We start from the raw sequence: 21,250 nt of genomic DNA on the forward strand, positions 1-21,250 counted from the left end.
TGACTCATGATAGCAGTCTGCAAAGAATGAAAACAAAAATTAGAGGATGAGACTGTAATATAATTATTGTTCCTAACATAAACGCAAGGCCTGAAATTTTGGAGTATAGGCGGTTTAACTGATTAAATCTATACCAGTACCTGACTGGCACATTATTTTAATGACACCAAAAGGATGAAAGGCAAAATTGGGCTTGGTGGGATTTAAAATCAGAATGAAGAAAGTACCAGAAAAATATTGCAAGGCATTTATTCCAACACACATGATTAATGCATACTTCATAAACTCTAAAATGAGGGAATGCAAAACTGACACCACTGGTATTTCAACTAAGAATATAAGTAAATATGCTAATTTTGTTGAGGTCAACTTTGCCTTTCAACCTTTGGTGGTAGTGGGGTTGGTCAAGAAAATAAGTACTAGTTGAACCCTTGGGTTGTTGTAATCAATTTATTCTCTCCTTTGAAATTGCTGGCCTTGTGCCAAAATTTAAAACCAATATAAGTCAATATCACAAAGCACTATTTCTATAACCACCTACTTCCCTTAATAATAATAATATTAAGGAGAATGATCAGCAGTGTTGTAGGGGTTTTCAGTACTCCTGAACACTAAAAACCATCACAAAAACACTTATTTGGGCCTCATCATCATCATCATCATCGTTTAACGTCCGCTTTCCATGCTACCATGGGTTGGACGATTTGACTTAGGACTGGTGAAACCGGATGGCAACACCAGGCTCCAATCTAATTTGGCAGAGTTTCTACAGCTGGATGCCCTTCCTAACGCCAACCACTCAGAGAGTGTAGTGGGTGCTTTTATGTGTCACCCGCACGAAAACGGCCACGCTCAAAATGGTGTCTTTTATGTGCCACCCGCACAAGCCAGTCCAGGGGCACTGGCAACGATCTCACTCGAAAATCCTACGGGAGCCAGTCAGGCAGTACTGGCAATGGCCACGCTCAAAATGGTGCATCTCATGTGCCACCTGCACAAGAGCCAGTCCAGGGGCACTGGCAACGATCTTACTTGGCTTGCTGGGTCTTCTCACGCACAGCACATTTCCAAAGGTCTCGGTCAGTAGTCATCGCCTCGGTGAGGCCCAATGTACGAAGGTCTTGCCTCACCACCTCAGCCCGGGTCTTCCTGGGCCTACCTCTTCCACGGGTTCCCTCAACTGTTAGGGTGTGGCACTTTTTCACGCAGCTATCCTCATCCATTCTCACCACATGTCCATACCAGCGCAATCGTCTCTCTTGCACACCACAACTGATGCTTCTAATGTTCAGCTTTTCTCTCAAGATACTTACACTCTGACGGGTATTCACATTGACATTACACATCCAACGGAGCATACTGGCTTCATTCCTTGCGAGCTTACGTATGTCCTCAGCAGTTACAGCCCATGTTTCACTGCCATGTAGCATGGCTGTTCGTACGCATGCGTCATACAGTCTGCCTTTTACTCTAAGTGAGAGTCCCTTTGTCGCCAGCAGGGGTAAGAGCTCTCTAAACTTTGCCCAGGCTATTCTTATTCTAGCAGCTACACTTTCAGCGCACCCACCCCCACTACTAACTTGGTCGCCCAGATAGCGGAAGCTATCGACTACCTCTAGTTTTTCACCCTGGAATGAGATAGAAGTTGTTTCCTGTTTGCTTACAGTCTTTATTGCACCTGAACATCTGCCACAAACAAAAACTAACTTGCTAGTTAACCTGCCTTTGATGTTGCTGCACCTCTTATGTGTCCATAGCTTGCACCGGGTACATCTTATAGAGTTACTACCTACTCCTTTTCTACATACTGAGCAGGGCCATCTACCTGAAGGGGTTTGTGTTTTATCTACCTTCCTACTTATTAGGATTTTGGTTTTAGCTAGGTTGACTTTAAGGCCCTTCAATTCTAGACCTTGCTTCCACACCTGAAACTTCTCCTCTAGTTCTGATAGTGACTCCGCAATTAGGGCAAGGTCATCAGCATAGAGGAGCTCCCAGGGGCAACCTGTCTTGAACTCCTCTGTGATTGCCTGGAGGACTATGATAAATAAGAGGGGGCTGAGGACGGAACCTTGGTGGACCCCTACCTCTACCCGGAATTCATTGCTGTACTCATTTCCAACCCTCACCTTACTGGCAGCATCTCTGTACATGGCTCGCACAGCTCTCACTAACCATTCTTCTATCCCAAGTTTCCTCATTGACCACCAGATAAGGGATCGGGGGACCCTGTCAAAGGCTTTCTCCATGTCAACGAAAGAAAGGTACAGAGGTTTATCCTTAGCTAGGTATTTCTCCTGCAGCTGTCTCACTAGAAATAAGGCATCAGTAGTGCTTTTACCTGGCATGAACCCAAACTGCATCTCATCTAAATTGATTCGCTCCCTAATTAGTTGGGCTATGACCCTCTCTGTAAATTTCATAACCTGATCTAACAGCTTGATGCCTCTGTAATTATTTGTATCTAAAGCGTCACCTTTACCTTTGTAGCAGTTGACTATGATGCTGCTACACCAGTCATTTGGTATGACTCCTTCGTGTATCACCTGGTTCGTAATACAGGTGACTAGGCTATAGCCAACACTGCCAGATATTTTGAGCATCTCTGCAGTGATTCCTGATGGGCCGGGGGCTTTCCCGGTCTTCATACTCTTAATTGCTTTATCTACCCTGGTACTATCAACTCGGATAGCTGGTCCCTCTATTGGGTCGACATACGGCAGGCTCTCTTCCTCCCATTCATTCTCTTTATTAAGCAATCTATCGTAGTGGCATCTCCAGACCTCTTTCTTTGCATCCTCATTTAGTGCAAGCGTACCATCATCCATGCGAACACATTTCTCTCCTACAACATCACTATTCTCTCTCCTACACTGTCTTGCAACACGAAATACCTCGAGTCTTTGGTCCTCACGGCGCAGAACATTGGCAAATCTTTTCTTATCTGCTTCCCCTCTGGCTAAATAAACCTGTCGCCTAGCCTCCCTTCTGGCACATTGGTACAATTCCCTGCTACCACCGTTCTTCCAGTCCTTCCAAGCCTGTTTCTTTTGTCTAATAGCCCTGTCTACCTCCTTGTTCCACCACCACGTTACTCTGGGTCGGGAGGGGACCTTACACCACCCACAAATCTGGTTGGTGGCTTTCAACAGGTTGTCCCGCAGAAATCTCCAATTGTCTTCCACGTTGTATAATGCTATATCCCCTTCTATTTCGTTAAATGCTTCAAGTAACTTGTCTCTAAGTCTCTGTCCATTTGCAAGGTCTTTAAGCTTCCACACCCTTCTCCTCCAAGCCGGTCTAATTCTGGGCACCCATTTTGCCTTGATCCCAAAGTCGCTAACTACTAATCTATGTTGTGGGGTACATTCTTCGCCAGGGTAGGTTTTGGCATTTATAAGCCGCCCTCTTTCCCTATTTCTGGCGAGGATGTAGTCGATTTGGCTAGAGTGTCTGCCGGAGCGGTTGGTGACTAGGTGACTAGCAGGTTTCCTGAAGTTGGTATTGCAGACCATAAGATCGGTTGCATCACAGAACTCCAGCAGTCTGGTTCCCTCCTCGTTGCGGGAACCGAAGCCATAGCCTCCATGTATGCCATGGAAGCCTCCAGCACGACGTCCGACATGACCATTGAAGTCTCCACCCTTAATAATTTTTCTTTTTCTTATTACAATAATAAAAGCTGAAAAAGTCTCATCCAACTGCCTGGAGTAGTTAAACAGCCAGCTGAAAACAAGAAACAACAACATTCCAGTTGACAAACACATATATATATATATATAAGAACTTCAAACTTACCAACATCATATTCTTCATTTATCTGATTTTGAGTTTTCAACTGGAGAAAAAATAAACATATTCTATATTAAATAATATATAAAGCATTTTAATTTCGTTAGACACTAAAATAAACAAGTAAGCAAAATAGGACAGTATGATGGGACTCCTGAAAGTTGTGTGAGGAGTGAGTGTATATAGCTGTCATTTTAAACTATTAAAATAAGTAGCTAAGTCACTTACAAACCACACATAACTCTCTTAAAATGGGCATGAATATTATAATCCTAAATATAACATTTGAAGTGATGGTCATGTTTGTCAAATATTTGGTCAAATTTCTACTCAGTGTTACTACCAGGATAGATGGAAGGGAAGATGAATTTCACATCATTGCTTTGAACAAGATACTATACAAATACATCACAGAATAGGGAGATGTGGTATCATATTTTATGATATTTGTTCGATTCTTTTCTACATTATATGATACTCATCATTTCACTCTGATATCATTCATATGAACAAGAGCATTATCAGGAAAGGGATTTAGTGACTCTTGCAAAACCTGTAAGTAAATTAATTCTTCTATCTTAGCAGAACAGCCCAAGGGAGATTATTTGTTATGGCCTCTAACCTTTCAGTGTGATAAAATAGTAAAATTTCCGTCTTAATATTGTTTTCGGTTATAAAACTTTTACTCGATGGTGGAGAACAGTTAACGATAACAAAAGATATTGCTGTATTTAAAATAATTCGTAGTGTTGAGTTTGCTGCAACACTTCTATAAATGTGTATGTGGATACACTCATATAAATATGTTTATAGTTTTATATTTAATAACGTTCAACAGGCACACGCAAGGATTCAGAATGTGATATATATATATATGTGTGTATATATATATATATATATATATATATATATATATATATATATATATATATACACACACACAGTATATCACAAAAGTATGTACACCCCTAAACAAATTTCAGTAAAATTGCCATTACTCTGATAATATCGAAGGAAATCAAACGAAGTTTATACAGAATAAAGTATATTATACATACATACAAATTTGGAATACAAAACAATAAACATTTTCAAACGATACAAAAATATGTACACCCCCAGAGAATTATTGGCTATATTCAGTATTTGGTGTGACCGCCCTTGCTTTCAATGACTGCATTAAGCTTTCTGTGCATAGAGTCAAATAAATTTCCCTATTTAACCGATGAAATCGACTTCCATTCATCCTGAATGATATCCTTCAACTGTGTTACATTGCGGGGCTTTTTCTCTCCTCAACTTTCCTTTTCAAAACACCCCACACATGTTCTATTGGGTTGAAATCAGGTGACATGGTAGGTCAAGGCAATGCCTTTACCTTTTTATTTGATGCTTTTCAACATTGCTTTCTGCAATATGTCACAATAAAGCCTTGAACCCATTGTTCTCTCAATAAATTTGAGTCCTCCCACACCAGCCGCACACAGGCATCCCCAAAACCTAACGCTTCCGCCGCCTTGCTTCACGGTAGGCACGGTGCATCTGTCACTATCTTCACCTAGTCGTTACCATACTCATTTAATACCATCTGACACAAACAGGTTGATTTTAGTCTCATCAGAAAAAAGAATTTCATTCCAAAACTCCTTCCCTTTACTTACGTAGGCTTCGGCAAAAGAAAGACGACTTGATTTATGCCTGGTAGTGAGGAGAGGCTTCCTACGAGAAATACGTCCACGAAGACCACACCGGTTCAAACTTCGGCGAACTGTTTGAGCGGATACATTCTTTTCACTTACAGAAGACAGTTCTTGGGCCAAAGATGAAGCGGTACGACGCCTGTCGTCCATCACGCATCGTTGGATGTGGCGAATATCACGCGCAGTTAAAATAGAAGGGCGACCTGGACGATGTTTATTTCTTAGCCGTCCAGTAGCTTTGTACTTCTGAATTATTTTGGCAACTGTGTTTACGCTAATATGTATTCGTTTGCTAATTAACTTGTATCCTAAACCATTCCTGTGCAAATTAAAAATAATTTTCTTCAAATCTTCAGACAATTCTTTTCCTTTTGGTGCCATTTTAATCACAATGAAGATTTTCACCACGGAACACAAATCAGAATTCCTGCAGATGCAATAACTGTAACCGGTGCAAAAATGCCAGGAGAAATAATTTATTAGAATTGAAATTATCAGCAATATTTGAATTTAGTGAAAAGAGTGGATAAAATATTGAATGTAGCAAGTTTCCTGTATTGCGTACATATTTTTGGAACGTTTCAAAATTAATATTTCGTTCCTATCTTTGAAAATGTTTATTGTTTTGTGTTCTAAATTTGTATAATGTTTATATGTGTAACATTTCAGTATAAATTTCGTTTGATTTTCTTCGATTATTATCAGTGTAATGGCAATGTTACTGAAATTTGGGATTTTGTTCAAAACGGGGGCACCAGTATTTTCTTAACGAAACACTTTGAAACTTGGGACACTGGTAGAATGTGTCATATAAAACATCTTTTTCTCTTAGTCTTCTTAACAAAAAAAACCTACATCGCAAGTTATTTCATGTTAAAGTTGTCGTATTTCTGTAATTTCAACCAATGACTGACGTCCATTCAGCCGTCAAAATTAAGTGCTGACTACGTAAACAAACGAATCTCGGCGGTGATAAAATTATTATTTCCTTGTCAAAAAATGGCTGAAGCATGTTGGCAGTAGCTAGTAAACCTTTCTATTATAGGCACAAGGCATGGTTTTTGAGGGAAGGAGCAAGTCGATTAGGGTTAAGGAAAACGAACACACGTGTGTTGCCGCTGCAAAATGTCAGAAGTAATGGAGATTAAATACGCTTTACACCGCTTAAAGTGCCAAAGGAGTAACTTGTAATCAGCTGAATACTTGTCAGTGATTGGTTGAAATTATCGAAATGAGACAATTTTTTGCATGAAATAAATCCGAATACAAACATTTTTTTCTGTTCTATAAAAGTCTTTCGGTACCAAAAACACTACATAAAACATTAATGAAAACTGGTAATTCTGTGAGAAGCTCTCTCTCTCTATCTATATATAGATATATTAGGTTAAGTTTAAAATTAAAGTTTTGACAGGATACCTTAAGTTGTAGTATCCAAACCTTGTTTTGAGGTATGTAACTAATAGTGTGCCTTGAGAGCATGTTCACCACATTCGGTTACCAGGCGTCATCTGCTGTACTACACTTTAGTCGCAGGATCTACATAAGGAATTCCTCAGTGCACATTTAGTATATTTTTAACAATTCATAGAGAAGACAATGTGTACTGTAAGCTTTATTTAGCACGACAATCATTTCGGCTTACGTTTAGACTGCTCCCTAGTGGGTGGAGGACGATATAATGGAAACTTCTAAACCACTACGCCGTGCTTGCACCTATATTATACATACATACATATATATACGTACATATTTATACATACATATATATACACACACACACACATATATATATATATATACACACACATATATATACATATATATATATATATATACACACACACATATATACATATATATATATATATATATATATATATATACACACACATATATATATATACAGACACACACACACACATATATATACATATACACATATATATATATACATACTCACACATATATATACATATACACACACACATACATGCACACATATATGCATACACGCATACATACATCTCTTTTACTTGTTTCAGCCATGCGGCTGTGGTCATGCTGGAGCACCGCCATGGTCTTTCTGACTTCCTCAGTCTGGATGTTTCACATTACCTTTCCTGTATGTGCCTTTGTCCCAGCTGTTGGTACATTTGGTGTATAACGGAGTTTGATTCTGCTGCCCTCATCTGTACCCCATGTCGGGCTGTTGGTTCATCCAGTATTGTGGAGAGGAGGATGTCTAGGTCCTTTTTCAAAACATCTATCTCCACCTTATGCAAATTTCTTAATTTTTGTGGCAGAGCATTGAAGAGCTTTAGGCCTTTGAGCCCTAGACTATTGCAGTACCTAGTCCTGAATTTAGATGGAGTGGATGGTACCTTTGGTACAATACAATGGTGGCCAGTTCTGCCATTTGTATAACACTCAATGCCAAAATTAGGTACTAGCTCCTCTTGGATTTTCCATATGTATATTATTGCATATCTCTCATGCCTTTGCTCCAGGGAGAAATGCAGTAGTTTTCTCAGCCTATCCCTATAGCTCATCTGCTGCACTGTTTCAATCTTTTTAGTGTAGTGGCATTGGAATGCTTCAAACTACTTGACTTCTGTTTTTAAGGAAGTCATGCAGCCACTTTCCAAGATTATCAGCAATGTCCTCTACAAAGTCAAGGTGTATCACACTGACATCTAATTGGTCAAACAGCTGCTTCAAAGCCCAGTCATAGTGCTGTAAAAGCTGTGTGAGGCAGCTTCTTCCTGGACGGAAGCTATGCTGTGTATTGTTCAGTAGGTCATTTTCTTCCAGGAACATTATCAACTTCTTTCTGATGATTCACTCCATAACTTTACTGAGATGCGAAGTCAGAGAGATTGGCCTGTACATATATACATAAATATATATGTACACATATATATATATATATATATATGACGCACCATGTCATATTAAAAATAAAAATTCAAAAGGACATCTAGTGACCGAAGAAGGGACAAAGTCTTACAGCTGTTTTGGCCTAGAGGTGGCATGCCTCATTCTATCTATATAACTCCAGTAAGCTGGAGTAATTGGTAGATGAAATGGATGCAGTGAAGGTACATGCATGATTCTCTAGGCCTCTTCAGAGATTTACAAAGTTCAGTTCATGAAGTTTACAAAATTCAAATATAAATATAAAAGCATATAAAAAAAACCATATAAAGAGTCATAAAAACTCACATATATATGCATATGCATGCATACTTTAACATATACAGATATACATAAATACCTATGTGTGTGTTTAGATGTACATACATAAATGTCTATACATGCACACCGAAGAGTCAATTGTTATTGTTACTATATATGAGGAGGACAGACACATATATATACCCACCCACCCATACATACATACATATATGTATATATAAACACTCCCATACATACATGTTCCCTGGTACATACGCTTTTAGTTGCATTTGGAAGGGAGGACCGGTGCAACGGTTCTTATCACTATATTTTCAGCATATATTGCTATATATATATATATATATACACACATATATATACATATCTATATATATAAAAGAATGCAAAAAATGGGACAAGAATGCAATAGATGATACAAAAAGGGACAAGAAAAAAACTAGGATGGGTCATTTGGAGTTTGCTTTCCTCAGTGGAGTTCAAGATCATCTTTGCAGCTTCGGCTGGTTCTACGCAAGACTGCTCCAATCTGGCCAGCCCTGAGGAAACTCTAGCCTAAGGGCACTAGATTCCTTGGAAGAAAGCAGCAAATGTATACGAAAATAAGGACAGGAAAAAACGGAAAAATGGTACACAAATACAAATGCAAATAACAGGTGCCTTTCAAGTAAGGACGAATTAAATTAAGCTGGCATGTGTGGAAGTGAAGCCTTACGGCAGGGACATAAGAGATGACATGCGCACACACATATATATACATATTTCTATACATATATATACATACATACACATATATATACATATATGCATATATATACATATATATACATACACATATATACACAGACACATATATATCTATATATACAGATATTATCATCATCATTGTTTAACGTCCGCTTTCCATGCTAGCATGGGTTGGATGATTTGACTACACCAGGCCCCAATCTGATTTGGCAGAGTTTCTACAGCTGGATGCCTTTCCTAACACCAACCACTCGGAGAGTGTAGTGGGTGCTTTACGTGTGGTACTGGCAACGGCCACGCTCAAAATTATGTATTTTACATGCCACCTGCACAGGAGCCAGTCCAGCAGCACTGGCAATGACCTCGCTTGAATGTCTTTTCACGTGCCAGGAAGGTGACGCTGGTAACGATTACGCTCAAATGGTGCTATTTACGTGCCACTGGCACGGAAGCCAGACAGCTGCTCTAGCAATGATCACGCTCGAATGGTGCTCTTAGTGCTCCACTGGTACAGGTGCCATCACGATTTCGCTTTCACTTGCCCCAACAGGTTTTCGCAAGTCGAGTTAAGTGTCCAATGAAGGAGATTCTGGCATTGGTGCCAGTCGTCGAATTTTGTTCGATTTTGATTTCACTTGCCTCAATAGGTCTTCGCAAGCGAGTTTAGTGTCCAGTGAAGGAAAGGTACACATAAGTGGGCTGGCTACAGCCCTGGCAGAGGCCTTTTTAACATCCATCTTCCATGCTGGCATATATATTATATAAAACAGGAAAAAGATATTTACTTGCATCCAAGTTTTGGAGTTGAAAATGTAATCAGGTCTTAAAATGAATTGTAGGTTTTTTTTTTTTTTAATTCAATTTTTTAAAGTCTATTGAAATACTATACTAGTTTCATTATTTAAAAAACTTTCAATGGTAAAGGAAAAGAAAAAGCAAACAAGATAAGAGTTTAAAAGAGAATGCACACGAAAAGTTCCATAGCAATAAAATCTGTTCAAAAATCAAATTTTCAATAGGTTTCAGTACAAAATTACACAATGAAAATTTAAGTTTTCAATAAGTTTCATAGCATTAAGAAATGATGAGAGTTCAAATATTCAATAAATTTCATAGTAATAATAATAAATGCTAGAATAGGTTTCACAGTAATAAGTTATGTTATCAATTTGATATGATGATGATTTTACGGAATAACAAAATAATTTTTTACAAGTCCAATCATGCTGTGTGAAGGAGAATTGTTCATCATTTACTTTACTTGTGGAACTTGAATTAGGTTTTCAGCTGATATTGTTGTGCATATAGGTTTTTAAGACAGAGCTTCAAGTCCTGATTTGCTTCTCACTCAATGACATTTGTTTTTGTCAACAAGTGGTCCAGCGTTCTGGTTGGTTGACTGCCAGAGTGCACTGTTTGTTTATCATATTTTCTGATGATACATTCATGCTCAACAGTAGTCTGAACTTGTCTGTGTCCAATGCTGTGGTTGGTTGATTATTTAAGGACATTATATGTTTAGCAAATATCCTGGTCAATTGTTTTTTCTGACAGTTAGTTGGCTGATTCACTTATGATGTCACTTGTTTTTCTGATGTCACAGTTGGTTGAATGTATATGAGCATAACCTATTTTTTTCCCCTAATAGACTCAGTTTTGAACAAAAACAAAATTCCCTCATAGTGTAATTAAACAGTGATTTGAAGTTACGTTTCCAAATCCCAGAGCAAGACGATTTTATAATATATACATATAATAATAATAATAAATGCAAAATTCTGTCTGTTTAAGATCCCTGCATTTCAGTCTACATTTGCTCTACATAGTTATATTATACCTTTTTGGAATTAGGATGACCCTGAGATTGAAAAGCTGCCCTTTATTTGGTTCTTGAACATTCAGCATTGGGATCTGATTTAAAAGCATATGGGTTGCTGTTTGTCAGATGAAATCAGAAATCAAGAGGGGAGATAAATGACATTTGCTTTAATTTTACATCAAGATAAGAACTTTGGGACAAATTGGCCAACAGTTGGAATGTAAATTGGGACTGGAACAACAGAATGATTGCATTACAAAATTAATTCTCACCCGTCCTTAAACTCTGATCAAACACCATTGGGGCATAAAGTCATTATAGACATATTATAGTCATGCTTTTTAGCTGTCTTTCGTTTTGGACCACAGGCCCAATTAGACCTCTGCAGCAGCTAGCTTAAAAGTCTGCACAGAGTGTGGATTTTAAGCTAGTATATATATAGTAGTGTCTTAACTTTAAATTCAGTTTCATTAGTCAGCCAGGACCTATAGAAGAAGGCATATGCCTAAGATGCTATGCAGTGGAACTGAACTTAGAACTATACTACACTTTCACTACTTAAAACCTCCTCTGATATGTGGCATTTAGTGAACAAGGGAGTTTGATGTTGCTATCCTCATCTGTATTTCTAGCCACAAGGTGGGTTCATCTGAAATTCTTGACAAGAGTAGAGCTAGCTTTGTTTTGAAGACACCTACATCCACCTCATGTAGGTCTCTCAGGCATTTTGGGAGAATACTGAAGAGCTGTGGGACAGTGAAACCCAAGTTGTTGCAGTATCTGGTTCTGTGTTCTTATGGCAATGCTGGGATCTTTGTGAATATACAACTGTATTGTATAATGCTTAGCATATATATTAATGCAAACATGTATGCGTAATTTCTTCAATGCTGAAATCATACTCCATAAAGAAGGTTGTGAAATGGATGTCATACCTCTTTTTTATGGTTTTATACATGTGTGTGTGTATGTATGTAGGCATGCATATACATGCCACGTTAAAAGTATTCAGTACACTCTATGGAGTGGTTGTCATTAGGAAGGGCATCCAACCATAGAGACCATGCCAGAACAGACAATGGAGCCTGGTGTGGCCCTTGGCCTTACCAGCTCCAGGTAAACTGACCAACCCATGCCAGCATGGAAAATGGACATTAAATGACTATGATGATGATGATATACATACATATATTCAAATATGTACGTACATACATTGAAGCAAGGCTCAGCAACAGGAAGAACATCTCACCACAAAACTTTGCCTCAATTTCCTCCTAGTTAAACCATGCTAGCATGGAAAAACAAATATTAAATGGTGCTAACAATATACAAGGTCTGATCAATAAGTATCTGGACTGTTGCCTTAGTAACAAAGCTAAAGCATGCAGAGTAAAGCTGCTTGGCAAAGATTGACTTTGAACTCAGCTGTGCATGCACACTAATTTTTAAAGTTCTAGTTCACTTCCACTGTTTACAGCAGTGCTTGGAAGGAAGGTGAGTAGCATGTGATCGTCACATTGACCATGACAAAGTTGTCATGACGATACCTACTCAGAGGCCAATGAGAAGTTGTAGAAAGTGTATAAGCCACACACAAGTGTACGAGTGGTTCAGACATTTCCAAGATGGCCAAAAAAATGTCGATAGGGACAAATGTTCTGGGTGACCCACAACCAGCAGAACTGAGAAAAACATTGCAGATGTGTATGCAGCTGTGAACGTAAGTTGTCGAATCACCATCCATGAATTATCAGAGGATGTGCAGATTAGTTATGGCTCAGTTCAGTCCATTATCACTGAAGATTTGGATATGGGACACATGTCTGCCAAGTTTGTGCCAAAACTGCTTTCAGCTGACCAAAATGCACTCAGGTTTCAGTTGCAAAAAATCTCCTCGATTGTACTGAGAACAATAACTTTTTGAAAACTTTGCATAGGCCTCTGAGCAGGTATCACCAAGCTTTCAGCAAAATTTGATTGATTCTCTGCTCAACTTTCTCTGTCATGGTCAATGCGATGATGACATGCTACACACCTTCCTTCCAAGCAGTGCTTGGAAGGAAGCAGAAGTGAGCTAGAATGGTAAAACTTAGTGCATATGCACAGCAGTGTTCAAGGTCAATCTGTGCTAAGTGGCTTCATTCTGCGTGCTTTAGCTTCATTACTATGACAACAGTCAGGATACTTATTGGTCAGACCACATATTTATATTATCTTTTACATTTTACAGTCATTAGACTGTGGCCATGCTAGGGCATTGCTTTGAAGAGTTTTTAGTCAAATGAATTGACCTCAGCACTTTTTTAAAGCCTTGTACTTATTCTGTCAGTCTTTTGCTAAACTGCTAAGTTATGCGAACATAAACTAATCAACAATAATTGTGAAGCAGTGCTGGGACAAGCACAAAGACACACACATATGATGGGTCTGTTTCTGTTTCCTTCCACCAAATCCATTCAGAAGACTTTAGTTTGCCCAAGGCTATAGTAGAAGACACTTGATCAAGGTGCCATGCAGTGAGACTGAACCTGGAATGATGCAGTTGGAAGCAAACTTCTTACTACATAGTCATGCCTGGTAGAAGACCCCAAATTGATGGTGGTGATGAGTAAAACAGGTGATAAAATATACGATTCTTGACTAGTACTTATTGTGTCAAATCTAGAAGACAAGGCTAAGTCAGGTCTCAGAGAGATTTGAAGTTAGAACATGAAGAAATATAAATACTGTAAGGTATTTTGTCCATGATCCATCAATTCTGCTCTTCACAAATCAGCAGAAGTAAACTGCAAATTATATTACTGGCTCATTCATATATTAATATTTAGTCATTCACTGGTGTATTTTGAACTCACACAAGTATAATAATATTACCAAGATGTTCATGATTAAAATAGCTTTCAGTTTTTACTCTATAGATGGTCCATTAGTTTTCATAATACATTTAAACATTTGAATAAAAATACTTGGCTCAAGTGTCACAAGAAAAAAATGCTGGTTTCTAGGAAAAATTATTTCGCTTTTACTGTCATAGATTTGCTTTGATTGCTTGACAACAAGCTACTTAACTCTTTTTAAGAATGTTCATTTCTTTTATTGTTCATTTTGTTCTCTGAGATTGCCTGAAACGGTGAATATGTAACATTTCTCTTTGTTTGAAAGCAGCTGCTTGTTCTGGTTGTCAGCCAACTTGTCTGCTGCTTTTCAGCAGTGCCATTAGGTCATCTGATGACTACTGCTTCATCAAGTGTTTCTGTGGGTTTGTAGCTGCTTCTTTAGCTTGTTTGATTTCAGCATATTGTCTGTTTCTGGTAACATCTTTAGCTCATCCGGCTATTGCTTCTTTCTGTGTTTTACTAGCATGTTTCTGTTGTCTTGTAGTAGCAGACAGAGTTTGTAAAACTGGTTTACATGCAATAAAACCCTCCAGATGAGTCTTTGTTAATGACAAAAATGGGGTTCAAATTTCCTCTTTCCATATCTTCCTCCCAATCGAAATCTCTCCCTTCAAACACTAACTTACTAATGAAGCTACTCATATATCTCCTTTCCCTATTTTTCTTAAAATGATCTCTTTTCCTAAATTTAGATGACAGTGGTTGGATGTTTGTAATTGTGGAGATTAGAAAAGTTAGATATTTATTCAATAAAATATTCTGAAAAGGTTTAAATTGCCTTTCTATACCTCTATATTAGAGATTAAATATATCTCAAATAAGATACACCTATTTCTTTTGCTTGAGGTAAACACCTTTGCACAAGGTGTAAGCTTAAAATGTTAATTTTATTAATTTCTATCACATTCGCTCCTTATCAGTTTGGTTCTCTTCTATTACTCTCTTTCATCTACCACTCTGTCTTATGACTACTGGGAATGAGACACCATCTGGTTGGTGCCAATGAATGAATGAATGAAGACTCTTATGTGTTGTGAGAACAAGACAGCTTTTCTACTAGTGCTGTGTTAAGATAAAATATACTCAGTATTTTCTTGGTAAACAGATGGAGACAACATAAAGGAGGTCTCTAATCTTTTCAAGTACGTGATAATCATTTTAGCAGTGATGCCTAGATAAAATGGATTCAGTGAACTGTGTAAAGTGGTCAACAATAGGAAGGGCATTTAACTATAGAAACCATATCAGACTAAGATGTGGTCCCCATCTCATCTAGCAGGGCAGTTATTCTAAATAAAAACTGAATTGGCACATAACAACCCAAACAACTCATGCCAGCATGTGAAAGTAGACATAAAAGATGAGTGCTTTTGGCAATTCAAGACTGCGATTTGATTCTGATTCCTAATACCCTAGGGTAAAACAAACATAATTCTACATTTCTCCTTCCTCAATCTGGTGCTTTGTTCTCAGCAAAAGAAAATATATTATTCATCCTATGCAAATAATATTGGGTCAGTTTGTGGGCACAACAGTACTCAGTGTTGAATTAAATTTCTCCTGAAGAAGGCAATGATAACCACATCTGCTTATCAATAACATGATGTTAACAAATTTCATTACTTTAATAAATTTAAGGTCTCTTTGACATATACAGCTCTCTCTCTTTCTCAATCTCAATCAGAAATCCCTACATTATTTCATTTTCCCTCAGTAAACCACCAGATAACATCATGAATATAGTGGTGTGAGATGTTGAACTGAATGATAAGTTAATGTTAATATTTTTCTTTTTGATTAACACAATGCTGTGAAGATTTGAACTTTAGAATGCAGAGCTATGAAAAAGTAAACCATTTAGTCTTGTGTTCTGTCATTACTGCCAGTTTGTCTGCTTATTGCTTCAGGTAAAAAAACAGCAAACAAATGACATGAAACAATAGAGAAAATTTTAACAAATACGATATTTTAGGAATATCACTGGACACAAAAACTATAAAGTTTAGAGAAAAGAAGCAATTAAATTTATGCTGCTCTGTGAAAATCATACAATAAACTTGATGCAAGAGTTGATAGTTATGGAATGTTATTTGATTTTTTATTATTTATTAATTTTTTTTTATACGACTTCGAAAAGGAAAGAAGGGCAAAATTTATCCTCATATTGGAGACCTGACCTGAATGCTCGCTATAGGATGTACTCTGCTGAAAGAACCTAAGGGCCAGCTGGTGTTGTTAAACTGGGAGGTTAGGCACATCACTGCATTTTTGTAACCTTGCACAGTTGTACAGCTCTTATGATTGTCTTATTGTTATTATTGCTAGCCCCAAAAATGATGAGCTGGCAGAATCGTTAACATGTCAGAAAAAATGCTTAATAGCATTTCTTCTAGCTCTGAGTTCAAATCCTGCTAAAGTCAACATTTTGTTTCATCTTTCAAGGTGGAAAAAGTAAAGTACCAGTCAACTATTGCAGTCAATGTAATCAATTTGCCCCCTCCCCTCAGAATTGCTGGTCTTGTAACCAAGATTAGAAAGAATTAACATTGCTAGCCCACAGAATATTAGAGCGTTAAAATGTTAGATTGCCAAAATCATTATAGCATTGGGCAAAATGTCTTGCAGCTCTTTACATTCTGAGTTCAAATCTCACCAAGTTCAACTTTGCCTTTCATCCTGCCAGTGTTGGTAAAGCAAAATACCAGTCAAGTATTTAATTGGTTAATCCTTTTGTCCACAAAGTTTCAGGACTTGTGCTTACATTTGAAACAGTTATTATTATCATTTGGGCAATAGATGGTAGAATAAATACAGCATTAGATATTTTATCTTACTGTATTTATGTACCCTTTTACATCCTTGAGTTCAAATCCTTATGGGTGGAGTTATCTATTCTCTTCCCAAATTAGAAATCAATGCTATTATAATTTTGGCCTAAATTCTCAAAAACTTCATAAATATAACTGAGAGACCAAAATAATAATAATAATAATAATAATGATTTCAAATTTTGGCACAAAGCCAGCAATTTTGGGGAAGCGGGTAAGTCAGTTGCATTGACCCCAGTACTCAGCTAGTACTTATTTTATTGACCTCAAAAAGATGAAAAGCAAAACTGATTTGAACATAGAATGCAAAGACATTTTACCAGGCATGCTAATGATTCTGCCAGGTTGTTGCTTTGGTTTTAAATTTTGGTACAAGGCAGGCATTTGGGGGGGGGGGGGGTATGTTAATTATATTGACCCCAGTGATCAACAGGTACTTATTTTATTGACTCCAAAAGGATGGAAGGCAAAGTCGAACTCAGCAGAATTTGAAACTAGTACATAAAAATGGAGTAAATGCTGGTAAGCATGTTGCTCGGTGCAGTAACGTTTCCACCAGCTTGCTGCCTTTGAATCATAATGATTTCAAATTTTGGTACAAGACCAGCAGTTATGGGGTAGGGAATAAATTGATTACATTGACTCCACTGCTCAATTGGTATTTTATTTCATCAACCTTGAAAAGAAGACTGGTAAAGTTAACCTCAGTGGTATTTGAACTCAGAATGTAAAAAGCCAGAAGAAATGCCACTAAGCATTTGTCCAAAGTTCTAATGATTCTGCCAGTCCACTGCCTTAATAATAATAATAATTGCTAGACGTAGGAGTGGCTGTGTGGTAAGTAGCTTGCTTACGAACCACATGGTTCCGGGTTCAGTCCCACTGCGTGGCACCTTGGGCAAGTGTTTTCTACTATAGCCTCGGGTTGACCAAAGCCTTGTGAGTGGATCTGGGAGATGGAAGCTGAAAGAAGCCCGTCGTATATATATATACATATATATATATATAATCTGTGGCCTCTGCCAGAAGTATAGCCAGCTCACTTATTCCTATCTTTACTTCATTGGACACTAAACTCTGTTTGCGAAGACCTGTTGAGGCAAGTGAATTTGAAATCTGAAATTAAAATCGAACCAAATCCGACGACTGGCACCCATGCCAACCACTCCTTCATTAGACACTAAACTCTGCTTGCGAAGACCTGTTGGGGCAAATGAAATTAAAATTGTAATTGAACCATATTTGATGACTGGCACCTGCGCCAGTGGAGCACTAACAGCACTGTCCAAGTGTGTTCATAGCCAGAGCAGCTGTCTGGCTTCCGTGCTAGTGGTCCGTAAATAGCACCATTTGAGTGTAATCGTTACCAGCGTTGCCTTCTAGCATGGGCTGGTGGCACATTAGAAAATCATTCGAGCAAGGTCGTTGCCAGTGCTGCTGGACTGGCTCCCATGCAGGTAGCACGTAAAAAACACCATTTTGAGTGTGGCTGTTGCCAGTACCGTGTGACAGGCCCTCGTGCCTGTGGCACGTAAAAGCACCCACTACACTCTCGGAGTGGTTGGCGTTAGGCATCCAGCTGTAGAAACTCTGACAGATCAGATTGGAGCCTGGTGCAGCCTTCTGGCTTGCCAGTCCTCAGTCAAATCGTCCAACCCATGCTAGCATGGAAAGCGGACGTTAAACGATGATGATGATATATATATATATATATATATGTATGTGTGTGTATATGCTTGTGTTTGTCCCCCTAACATCGCTTGACAACCAATGCTGGTATGTTTACATCCCCGTAACTTAGCGGTTTGGCAAAAGAGACCGACAGAATAAGTACTCGACTTACAAAGAATAAGTCCTGGGGTCGATTTGCTCGACTAAAGGCAGTGCTCCAGCATGGCCACAGTCAAATGACTGAAACAAGTAGAGTACATGCCTAAATTAGCAACCATTAATAATAATAACAGTCCTTTCTACTAAAGGCACAAGGGCTGAAATTTGTGAGGAGGGGACTAGTCGATTACATTGACCTCAATGTGGAATTTGAACTAAATATCAATGAGCGTTTTGTCTGGCATGCTAACGATTCTGCCAGCTCACTACCTTAATAATAACGGTTTCAAATTTTGCCACAAGGGCAGCAATTTTGGGGTAGGGGATAAGTTGATTACATCGACTCTAATGTTCAACAAGTACTTATTTTATCAACACTGAAAGGATGAAAGACAAAGTCGACCTGGGCTGAATTTGAACTGAGAACAGAGCAATAGGCAAAATACCATGTAGTATTTCGTCCAGCATGCTAACAATCCTGTAAGCTTGCCACTTTAATAATGATTGATAATAATAACCTTTTTTAATATAGGCACAAGGCCTGAAATTGTGGGGAGGGGACCAGTTGATTACATCAACCCTGAAAAGGATGAAAGGCAAAGTCAACCTTGGCAGAATTTGAACTCAGAACATAGCGATGGGTGAAATAACACTAAGCATTTCATAGTGTGCTAACGATTCTGCCAGCTTGCAACCTTAATTATAATAATAATAATGGTTTAAAATTTTGCCACAAGGGCAGCAGTTTGGGGGAGGGGATGAGTCGATTACATTGACCCAGTGTTCAACTGGTACTTATTTTATTCACTCGGAAAAGATGAAAAGCAAAGTCGACCTCAGTAGATTTTGAACTCAGAATAGAGCAATGGGTGAAATACCACAAAGCATTTCGTTCAGTGTGCTAATGATGCTGCCAACTCACCGCCTTAATAATAATAATAATAATAATAATAACAATAATAGTAATGTTCTCATGGCTACAACTCACACCCAAAGAAAAACAGTTGACCTGAAAATATTACAAAAAACTTTTACAAGTATCTTAATTGTAAGTATGTGACTTGGAATAATGAGACTTGGAATAGCTTATCTAAATCAAAGCAACAACAATACAAACAAAAATGTTTTCTAATTTTGGCATAAGGCCAGCAATTTTGATAGGAGTGGGCAAGTTAATTGACCCCATTACTTGAATTTTATTTTAACAACCCTGAAAGGAAGAAAGGCAAAGTTGAGCGTAGCAGGATTTGAACTGAGGATGTAAAGAGCCAGTAAAAATGCTGCAAAGCATTTTTTCAGCATGTCATGATGCTGTCACATTAATAATAATAATAATCGTTTCTACTATTGGCACAAGGCCTGAAATTTGGGGGAGGAGGCTAGTTGATTATATTGACCCCAGTGCTCATTGATCCTGATTGGATGAAAAGGAAAGTCGACCTTGGCAGAATTTGAACTCAGAATGTAGAGAGGGGTGAAGTGCCACTAAGTATTTTGTCTGTGTTAACAATTCTGGCAGCTCACTGCCTTACTAATAATAATATCTTTTATTAACCACAGGAGCATAGATGAGGGAGACATTACAAGAACAGACAACAATTTGTGTGGGGATTTGCATAAAGGATGAGGAGAAATAAATGGAAAAGACAGTGAAATGTTTACAAGGTATGTGTGAAAAGTGGAGTCCTCCTGATACAGGAAAAATTCCAACTAGGGCCAATCAAGTAACCCCCACAGATACAAGATTACTCTGACCACCAAAGGTATGAGCTGTCTCTCCTGTTCTCCAGGCACATACTTAGAGAAGGGTCATTCACTCTAACCATTTTTACCAATAATAATGGTTTCTAATTAAGGCACAAGGTCAGCAATTTTTGAGGGGAGGGAGTCACTCAATTACATTGACCCTAAGTACTTGACTGGTACTTTATTTGATTGTTCTGGAGAGATGAAAGATAAAGTTACCTTTGATGGGATATGAACTCAGAAAGGAATACTGCACAACATTTCTTCTAATGCTCTGCAATGATTACTTGCATTTGCTAAAAGGCTAGAAATTTGGTGAAAAGGAAGAAATGGTCAACTGTATCAACTTCAGTATTTGATTTTTCTTTTTGTTTACCTTGGAAGAATGAATGCAAGTTAACTTGAGCAGGATTTGAACCCTGAATGTAAAGAGCCATTTCAAATATCACAATGCATTTTGTTAATGCTCTATTGATTTTGCCATTTCAAATAATTAATATAATAAATCATTTTTGTTATATTGATGTAAAATATCCCAATCCTAAGGATAAGGATTTCTTATATTGATAAAACTCACAAATTAGAAAGATATACTTAACAGAAATTACTGGTATGTGGTCACTTTCTAGGACCAATAGAATAAGAATGATGAAAAGGCTAAGCCAGTCCCTTACGTATAAATTAAAGAAGCTATAA

At 38.0% G+C, this 21,250-nt stretch overlaps 1 protein-coding gene across 1 annotated transcript in view; it reads right to left on the reverse strand.

Annotated features, from left to right (window-relative positions):
- Positions 1-21,250, reverse strand: part of LOC128247344 (uncharacterized) — a 96,640-nt gene that overhangs the window by 45,707 nt on the left and 29,683 nt on the right. The window contains exon 4 of the mRNA XM_089348761.1: positions 3,799-3,838. Within this exon, the coding sequence (XP_089204887.1) occupies positions 3,799-3,838 (40 nt within the window). The remainder of the gene's footprint in view (positions 1-3,798; positions 3,839-21,250) is intronic.

This window comes from Octopus bimaculoides, chromosome 3 (genome assembly GCF_046866305.1).
Source record: "Octopus bimaculoides isolate indiv1 chromosome 3, ASM4686630v1, whole genome shotgun sequence".
Classification (NCBI taxonomy): Eukaryota; Metazoa; Mollusca; class Cephalopoda; order Octopoda; family Octopodidae; genus Octopus; species Octopus bimaculoides.